Genomic DNA, 10,410 nt, shown 5'->3' with positions numbered 1-10,410 from the left:
CAATTCTGCATGCATCTGCAACTTAAGTAAATAACTTGTGTCTTAAATTGATAAATCTTAAATAGATTGTGGTTTTGAATGTTGTTCAGTGATCCAAACTATAGACATGTAAAGTACGCACAATAAATACCAATTTAGTAACATATATAGATGATAAAATTAATGATTTTTTGTCGTTTTGTTTTGGTTTGGTTTGGTTTTTTTAATTGTTAAGAGATGCTTAATACTAATAAATACTAATACTTTAATATTTCTTTACCTTTCAGGGCTATCTCAGCTAGTATAGAACTTCTGTGAGAATGGAAAGTACGTGGTCTGAAAATTTTTTATCTGCATCATTGAATGAAACTGAATGCTACCTACATCATAAACGAATTAAAATAGAAAGTAATCAAAAAAACATAGAGAAAGAGGAGCAGCAAAAGCCAGAACAAACTATACATGGTGTGAACAGATACCAAACTCCACTACATGAACCTGTAAATTTATCAGAAAGACAAAACAACTGGTCATTAGAAAAGCAAAGTTGTGATACAACAAGAAACACTTGTATGAGAGAGTTACTTTGTTTTAACACTTACCATAGTGACAGACTGCCATGTAGACTATCAGAAAATAAACTGTCCACCAAAAAATGGATCCCTGAAAGTGAAAACCAACTTACTATGGAAGATGACATTTCACTGAACACACGTGGCTGGCCTCTTGAAACAGAACTACACAATGTGTGGAATGCTTCTGACCTGTGTAAACCCCAAGCAAAGCAGAACAACAGTATAGAACAAAATAATAAAAGAAATTGTGACAGTGAGCTCAGACAAAATTCTTCAGCTAAACCCCTAAACAGAGACTTGATTCAAACAGAACTGCTAAATCATAAGTCTGTCTCTGATAAAAAGTGGCAACAATACCAGCTCTTGCAACTTCCATTTTTATGTTGTACCAGTTCTGTATTTTCACATACAGAGCATGAGAAAAATAATTTTCTGAAAAAAGTGTGTAGGACAGAAGATAAAGATTATTCCAGCACTGATAACAAAACTGCTGCAGAGAGAGATGAAACAGAAAAAAATAATTCATCATATAAAATTCCAACATTAAAACCCTTTAGAAGAATGCAACCACTGGAAATCCCCAGTTTTCAGTTTCCTAGCATTTCAAATAAAATAAATAGTAAAATGCCATCAAGTAATTTGAAGGAAGTAGATTTGAAGAATTTTAAAGGCATGCAGCGTTTCATGGAATCAGAAGAGATCTATGGTGCACAAAAAATACCTGAGATAGGGAAACAAAAAAAGAAAAATGATAAAAGCATTGTAAAAGCTTCAACTGTTGGTTCTGAATTTAAAGAAAAGAATTACCAAGCAACTAGCAAACAAGAATACAGTCCTTTGGCAAAAGGAGAAGTATCTTTAAATTATTTCAGAGGCAACACCACTGACATGGAATGTAACCAAATATTTGCTAAAAATCATTCCAAAGATCAGATTCTGGAGAATTCAGATAACGATGATGACCAGAAGTCAAGGATTCACATTTATATTAGTGTTAAAAACATTCAGAATGAGAAATGTACCAGCTATAATGATCCTTTGAAGAGAATGGGGAAGAAGAGCAGTAATGAGAATGTGGGAACATTTCATTTACAGTCAAATTTTCCAATAATAACAGAAGCATTAGAGAAAAATAAGTTACTTGTTCACTGTGGTGTGGGTAATCCCAACAGTGATATTAGTTTATATGAAGCAGAATCAAAACTCTCTACAAAAGAAATACTTGATTTCAACAGTTATTTAACTAAAAACACATTTGAATGTAATTCTGTTCACATTGGTGTTCAGAATTTTCCAGACACAAAAGGAATTTTCAATACATTTAGGGAAAAGAAAATTTTAAGATTAAAGTTTTCGTTTCAAAACATGTTGTTTGAAAGGTTCAGGATGTGGACTGAATCTTTAGGTAAAGATATGTCCATGAGTCAGGATGGAAGTGTTACTCAGTGGTTTCCATTTTGTGAAACATTAAATGAAAAGTGTGATACTCAGCACTTAGCAAAGAGCAGTATGAACAGAAGCTACACCAATATAATCTGCATTATTTTGCTGGCTATTACTTCAAAGCATGTGGAAGTGAAACTAGTTAAGAAAATTCTTGCTTCCTTTTTCCATATCAGAAATACTTTATTACCAGTCGAAGGAAAGTCTGTTCAAGTAGAGAAAGACCTTTTATGTGGGAGAAAGCAGCTTCAAATGAATTCTTGCACAGACAAAACTTTGAAGCAAACCACAAAATTTCATAAAAATAAAGAAACCTATCCAGGCTTTATAACTTCTGAATTTGTGGAAAGCATTGGCTTTGGGTTACATAAAAAATGCCAGAGAAGATGTTTTTCTAGATCTTTAGGAGAAGCAGGGTCCTCTTTACTGAAACAAGGAACCCTCTTTCAGATCTATAAAAGTAGATTATGTAAAGGGAGACACTTCAGAAAGCACCACTTCCTATCCAGAGGGAGTGAAGTGTTTAGCAACTATTTGAGGTTGGTCAGTCACAAAAGTGGTATGAAAAAGAAATATTTAGTTGGTAAATGTCTAATCTTGCTGCAGGGCACTTTTTGTTGTTCTTTACTACAGAAGATGTATTGCTGCAATATCACAAAAATACAGTATCTGATAGGAGCCAATCTTAGAGTTTGGAATTACTTTCCTGCCCATTCTCAACTGAAATTTGAAAAGATAAATAGCAAATGTACAAATCTGGAAATATTGGCAACTACAGTGAAGGAAGAGAAGAAGAAACCAACTAAAATGCTTAATAGTTCCTTTAATGGAGAAATATTTAAAGCTTTCCCTGTTGCATTATGTGAAAATAGAGAACGAAGGACAACTGCAGTTCAAAATTGCATGAAGACTACAAATGAAGTTACAAATGAAGTCACAGACACCATGAAAAAATATTTGGGTACTTCTAGTTATGTAAATGCTGATAGAAAAGAGTTGCAAATAAATTTTTATAGTTTTTGTTCTAAACCATCTTGTTCTATTTTTGACACATTTGAAAAAATTTCTCTTCATACTGATTCTGAGGACTTTGACCAGATTCCCATTGCAAACCAGAACAATCCTATCATTAAAAAGTTGTCTGAAGACAATGCAGCCACTAGTCCAAAAGAGGTTAATAATTCATCTGGTAAATGCAGTCAGGTCTTAATTCTACCTGAGCAGTCAAAACCAAGTAAAGAGAAAAATAATTCTTTCTTGATGCAAGAGAGCCAAGTAAACACACGTGAAGATTGCAAAAGAATAGATACATATCATCCACTTCTAGCAAATAAAAAAGAAAAAGTAGAAGGCCAAAATCCTTATTTAAATTTTGAAAATGTGCTTCCTAATTCCTCAAATGTTTATCAGCCTGTCACTCTGCCACTAGATAGCTGCTCTTTTGGCATTAAAGATGGAATAGCAAGTGACAGTGAACACTGCAGGAATTCCTCAAGTGCAGACAAACAAAAACAAAGTGACAAAATTCCTGCCACTACACTGTCTCTGTCCATAGGACCTTCTGCCATGACAGAAACAAACTTGCAATTAGAGGCTAAAGAAACAGAGAAGTTTTCTTTACCAGGGCATCCTCAGACAGCCAAGGCAGTCAGTTTTCAGCCAGCAGCTTTGAAACAGCATCTTGAATATGTAAAAGAAGAGGAAGAGATAAGTGATAAACAAATGCATGTAACTAATGAAAGTCAATGTGAGACTTTAATGAATGACTTGATTATGTCACATTCAGAAGATGAATCCAAAACATTCATTGCTACCGAAGAGAAATTAAAAGTGCATTTATCTGCAATGAACAATGGATGTCTTGAAGATGTAGAAGATAAGTATGTACCTTTAGAAAATAAAATCACATATGAATTTGAACTGAAGAGAAAATTTGATTTAGTACTAGAAGAGCTACATATGTTTCATGAAATTAGCAAGGGAAATGAAAACAATTTATCTAGTTTGGAAACAAATTCACACAACAATTCTTGTGAATTAAATAATTCCAAGAGGATAAATGAAAATGTGACAAGTGTTTCTCAAAAGAAAATATGTGTTTCTTATCCAATTTGTGATTCTATAGAAGAGCAAAACATAGTTGTCAGTAATGAAAATTCATTAAATGAAAAAATATCAAATGAAAATGAAGACCAGGAAGTACCTAAGGAATATTGTGTTTCAAGACTGCCAACTGAAGAATTGCTGCATTCACCCATTGCAGAAAGTAAGCACATGCAATTGTTGGCTATTGTGTTTATAAGCAAATATAAAGAAATATTTTATTTAATATAAAGAAGTATTTCTCAACTGAGATAATTCTGTAACAGTTTCTGAGTTTTCATTGAATTCTACAAGGTTTGCAGGGCAAAAGGAATGAATAGGCAAAAACCCCACACTAATGCTGTTGGAACTCTGTGCAGTTGCAGTGAACAATTCAGTCAATCAGTCTCAGGCTTGCTCCTCTCTGTCTTAATGCAAATTCCATTATAGATTATTTCTTTGTCCTTGGACTTCATAATAATAAGCCCTAAAATCCCTTGAAGTGCAAAAAACTCAGTAAGATGCAGATTTACAGAGAGAACAGGCTCAATTAATACATGATACAATATTCAGAAAGGAAACAGCTGTTTCCTTACAACTGACGTGTTCTGAAAGCTTTCATAGTGTCATGAAAATCAACTTCATTTTTTCAAAATGGATTTTGCATAATACTCAGAAATCTATTTTCTCTAGGAGGCCATGTTAATGAGGAGTCAAATAGTCACCAAAATTGTTTTGAAGTTGGGTGATCAGTGGTGACAGCTGCCTATTAAATCTCTGCTTTGTTTAAGATCTGGAGGTGAACACAACATCTTATCTTGAAACATTTACATGTTTGCATCTGATACAGATACTAGTATCTTAAATTCAGAGAACATTATTAAGGGAAAATAGGAGTTTTAACACAAGATAATCTAACAGATTAATAAAGATGTATATGAATATGTTCATGAGCGGTGGGCATTACTCATCATTTGTGATATTTGTGTTTTTCTCTAAAGTGTGCACTAGTTACCTGCTCCCAGTAGTTTTTTACTGGGCCATAGATCCCACACAGGTGAAGGCAATTTGCTGCACTAAGGATCTTCAGCTCAGAAAGTGGCAGCAGCTTTCTATACCTATTCTGTACTTCATCCTTCTTATGGAACTACTCTTAGCAGTTCTTGATTAGTTTGTTCCTTGTATAGCATCCTGTTTTGAGGGACCCAACTTATTCCATCCATCATAAAGGCAGTGTATGTACCCCACTTATGGTTCTGGCTTCTGGGCCAGGCCCTCAGAAAATTTTGGCAGTACTGTAGTTATGTTTGTTAAAAGTTTAAATGCTCCCTTTAAAATTTATTTTATTTTTCCTTAAAAAGCAGAAAGCTCTCTTCAAATGATACGTGGGAAATCTGCTTTTTAAAACTCTTAACACCACTACCCCATTTGTCATGGAATCAAAAGTTGTTTAATTAGTAGGGGAAGTATACCAAAAAGAAAGCCATTTTAATGTTTTACTTTTACAAACAGGTCCTATGTGATAGGTAAAATTTTCAGGCACAATTCAAACAGTGTTGATCAGATTTTGTACCTGAAATTCAGTTTGCAGAAGTGATGAGTTTTCACAGCTGCAAATAAAATCAATAAGAGATATGATTAGGTCATAATTGGTAAATTCTCTAATAAAAAGTGCAGCCACCTAAAATTTAGCACCTGAAATCAAATTCTCAGAGACTAAATTTGTCAAGTGAAGACTGCAGGAGTTTTGTGAAGGTAATTAGTGTTTGTGAAGCAATTAGAAATGTGTCACATAAGAGCCCTGGAGGGATTTCTGTTCAGTAGAGTTTTAACAGTATAATGTGCTGCAAGTTACACCTGAATGTCCTGCCCCAGAGAATGAAAACCTAACAGATATTGCATAAATTGCTCACTAAGTGCTCACTTTTCTGCCTAAATCTGAATTAAGAACATTCAAGTGGAGAAAATGATATATCACCAGAGGATTAAAGTCTGCATCACTATGCAAAGAAGAACCTGATGAGGTGTACAGATAGCTTTTGACAAGGATCTGAGAGGGAGACTTCATAGCTTTAATGTTTCCCATAACATGCACATATATGTTTTAGCCATATTAACAAGAACCACAAATTAATAACTGCATGAAATAAAGTGATATGTTTATAGAAATTACTTAAAGACTTAAGTGCATTTATGCTTCTGTTTTAACGCTATTTTGATGCAGCTTATAAAAAGCCATACACATGGGACCCTGCTTTTTCTTCCTACACACTTCTCAAGGAACAAAGCTATAATTTACAGAAAGAGAGAGGTAAGACTAATAGTATTTTGTTGTTTATAACACAGACACCAGTGCTGGCAAACTTTCAACTTTCTCTCTGTAGCAATTACATTTTGTTTAATTGTAGGCTACTAGAAAGCTGTCCTGTCTCTGGCTTTGGTCACAGAACAAGTCGTGTGGCTGAACCTTTTTATTCTTTGGAGAGAAGGAAAGAATTCTAACAATGTGGAGTTTCTTTTTTTGCTTTCTTTGAAACCATTCAGACCAAACATCTTTGGGCTATTCTGGTATGCCTAAGATATACTACAAAGAGAGCATGATTTAATATACTTTTCTAGAAGAGTTATATTTTTGGACACACTGTGGCAGGAAGTTCAGAAGAATGATGCAAATTGATCTCTTAGGTTTTCAAAAGGCAGGCTTTTGCCTCTTTCTGGCACTTGGAAATGTTTAGCAAGACAAGGCTATTAGTTTATTCTGTCTAGAAAGTACTGAAACATTTTAAGGGAAAGACTATAGATAATTTCTGTTTCACTGATTCAAATCATGTGCAGTTTTTTTCTCTTTTATTTACTATTGCACTTCTTTAAGCTGATACACACTTTGCTGTCCTGAGAATTAAGAAAGTTGTTTCCTTCATTCAGGCCAATCTGTGACGTAATGAGACTGAAAATCTTGAACATTTACAGGTGACCTCTGGTGTTCTTTTCACTTGCTTTTCACTGAAGATATGTCATATTTTGATAGTATTTTGTATAAAATGCAAAATGTTACAGCTAATACTGTTCTATTTTTTCACTCTTCAGCACTGCTCTATAAATTGTTGGGTTTTGGTTTTTGTATTTCTTTTTGTGGCAGCTGGATTCCAGTTTCTGACTTTTGTAGTAGGTGCTGCTATTGCTTAGGGAGGATTCAAATTCCAGGATGCTGTATTGTGCATAACAGCACAAGGTGGGTGATATTAACATCTCTGCCTTGGAAGCTTTGTTGAGATGGTGCTGAAGTCTGCTGGATGGGACATTGTAGCTCCTGCAGAAGATCAGATGACTGAAACGGATCATCTTCTCTTTCTTCCTTCTCTCTTGTTCTGGCACACAAGACCAAGGACAAAATAAAACAAACATTTTTCTCCATTGTCACTAGCAGTAACTATTCCTTTTACATTGCTTCCTAATTCCCATCTGCTTCTCCAGAAACATGTGAAAGAAAACCTTAGCAATGAGTGACTTCTTTTTTCCTCCCCTACTTGGTGAGAAATCATGCAGATTCCTAGGGCAATGGCATCTTTCTAAGGAATTCTCTACCTTATTTGAAGGGCATTGTCAGAATCAATGGGCACCTAGGATATTTCTAGTAGAAGAAGATGAAAAATGTAATGTTCCTCTCATCATCATTCTCAGTAGTTAGCAAATAGGGAACTGCTGAGTATCTTCTTTCATTGAGGAGGTATATTTCTTCTGTGCTGTAATCTGTGGTTGGCAGAGACAGTTCTCTTCCATTTACACTGAATATTGCCTTAGAGATTATTCTGAAGCAAGGGTTGTATCTGGTTTTGTCAGGGGAAATACTGTATTTACTGCACTGATAGGAGATATCAAAAGTTTTGCTCGTATGTGGCTGTCTCTTTTTTTTTGGTAGGATTTTGAGCTGTCACCTGTGCTCTTATGTGACTTGACTTTGTTATGTATCTTGGATTTGATCATTCTGTTTCTGCTTTGGAATCCAGTCATATTAATTTAGCTATTTCATTGCCAAAACTCTGTGGCTTAACCCATCATATTGCTGCCATAGTTAGAAAAGGTGCAGGTTTTATACATGCTGGTATCAATGGGTTTTACATCCCACTGTTGGGCCACACAAAGTGACTTGCCTCTGAAACTGTGACAAGAAGAAGAGAGCCAAGAAGATGCATACTGCAGCAGTTTGTATCTAACTACCACAAATTACTGGCTACATATAAACCCATAACACCTGATTGACTTTCAGTGCATGCAGTTCCTCTTCCAATTGACTCTTTTAAAAAACATAGCAGCTCTGCCATCTCATCGACTTCAGAATGTAACTTTAGGTTTTTCTTCATCTCATTTAAAATTCTTATGAAAAGCTTAGAGATTTTTTTTTTTTTCTCCTTTTAGTAGGATTCCAGCTGAGTGCCTAAGGCTCTAACGGGCTCACAAGTTGATATTCTAATTGCTCAGTGCTTCATCATTTTATAGAAGAACAGAAAACAGAATTGGAAAGGATCCTGAGAAATGTGACACCTTCTTGTGTGATAATTTCTTCTTCCAGATGATTCATTATCCTAATCTCTAGTTTACAAGGTCATGGTCCACCATTATTCCCTAGTGTGTACAGTATTTTATGCAAAACAGAAGAGCTACTAAAGGATGACTTAATCATGTTCCAGATTACTAGATGTGTACATATCTTGCCTAATAGACCATGGAACAGAAAATCCACATCCTGCTGTCCTACTTTCTGTCAAATGAGTGGGGCAAGAGGAGGCATCATTATTATTATCACCAGTAGAGTGATTCCCAGCTCTGTAATCTGGATTTGTACACCTCAATCTCTCAAACTAGTGGAAAGTATTGAAGCCTACTCCTCTCAGCATGCCACCTCTGTCCTGGAATGGCAATTTGTATCAAACGATTTGCCTTTGCCAGTCTGTTAGGAAAGTTAGGTGATGTTAGATAGAGGATACTTCTACCTAGAAGGAATCTATGTGTGTCTTACTGTTAGCATTTTGATTTCAGCCCAGATGAAACCAAATATGTTAGGTGCTCTACAGCTGAACAAAATGGAGATGGGACAGCATACAGTAAAGGAATGCAAAGCTTCAATTAATGTTAATCTAATTTAAATAAATTATTCACATATAAATCTAGTATATATCATATATAATTCTGTTTTTAGTCTCTCTATCTCTTTTTTTTTTTTTTTTTTAAATGTAGGATGCTTTCTGTCACATGAAGTTATAAGAGTGCAGCCTCTTAAGACATGCAAGGGCCCCATCAGGATTGGTCTGTCAAGAAAAGCTCGGCCCAAACAGCTTCATCCTTATCTGAAATGACTTACTGGATTCTTTTACAAGACTTCAAATAGAATCACTCTGCTGGAACACTGTTGAAATGTTTTTATGATACCTTTTTTGTTGCTACTTTGATCCTTGTGGTCTATGGGTTTTTTTAGATATTAATATTGTAGTGTTTGCTAGTGATTTATTTAGGAATAAATCCTCCTGTGAATATTTGATAGCTAAGGGATTTATAATTAATGTTTATTTGTAGAAATGTTAATGGAGAGATGAAGCCCTGTTCAAGTTTATGTAATATTAATAAAGTCTGGCATGTGTTGCTCATCTATTAAAATATATTGTTGAAGTTTTGTTATACTCAGACATTCTTGGAAGTTTTTGTGTGTTTATATGGTTTAAAAACTGAGTATTTTTAAAAGGATTGTTTTGCAAATGTTTAGAGAGGAATAGAAGAGCATTGCAGGAAGCTAAATTTAGATAGGAAGATTATTTTTTAGGCTTCAGAGGTAGTTAGTGCTGATGTACTGCAGTTCATAGATTCATTGAATCATGGAATACTAGGTTGGAAGGGACCTCAAGGATCACCTGCTCCAACCATTCCTGGAAAATGCACGGTCTAGACAGAATGGCCCAGCACCCTCTCCAGCCATATCTTATAGCTGTCCAATGCTGGTAAATCCACCCCTACTTTGGGAGGATTATACCAAAATCGTGAAAACTTTTCCTCTTGTGTTCAAGCAGCATCTCCCTAAGAGTAATTTGCACCCATTATCCCCTCATATTTTTTGTGTGACTCCTTGTAAAAAGTGAATCTTTGTCTTCTTCATAGCCACCCTTCAAGTACTGGAACATGGTGGTAAAGTCTCCCCTAAGCCTTCTTTCCTCAAGGCTGAGCAACCCCAGCTCCCTCAGCCTTCCTTCATATGAGAGGCTTCCCAGTCCTTTGATCATCTTTGTGGTCCTTCTCTAGCCTGTCTTCCACCTGCCCACACAGCTTTTTGTAGTGGGAACCA

At 35.3% G+C, this 10,410-nt stretch overlaps 1 protein-coding gene across 2 annotated transcripts; it reads left to right on the top strand.

Annotated features, from left to right (window-relative positions):
* Nucleotides 1–242: 242 nt before the first annotated feature.
* On the top strand, nucleotides 243–9,760 carry RAD51AP2 (RAD51 associated protein 2). Of its 2 annotated transcripts, XM_071741971.1 has the most exons (3): nucleotides 243–4,263; nucleotides 6,304–6,390; nucleotides 9,315–9,760. In XM_071741971.1, exons 1-3 carry the CDS (start codon nucleotides 300–302, stop codon nucleotides 9,431–9,433), a joined length of 4,170 nt encoding a protein of 1,389 aa, XP_071598072.1. In that variant the 5' UTR covers nucleotides 243–299; the 3' UTR covers nucleotides 9,434–9,760. The 2 variants fall into 2 exon arrangements, with proteins under 2 accessions (XP_071598072.1, XP_071598073.1); XM_071741972.1 differs by lacking the exon at nucleotides 6,304–6,390.
* Nucleotides 9,761–10,410: the final 650 nt, after the last annotated feature.

This window comes from Heliangelus exortis, chromosome 3 (genome assembly GCF_036169615.1).
Source record: "Heliangelus exortis chromosome 3, bHelExo1.hap1, whole genome shotgun sequence".
NCBI lineage: Eukaryota > Metazoa > Chordata > Aves > Apodiformes > Trochilidae > Heliangelus > Heliangelus exortis.
Note: the sequence above shows the minus strand (reverse complement) of the source record. Positions and strands in the feature narration are given on the sequence as shown.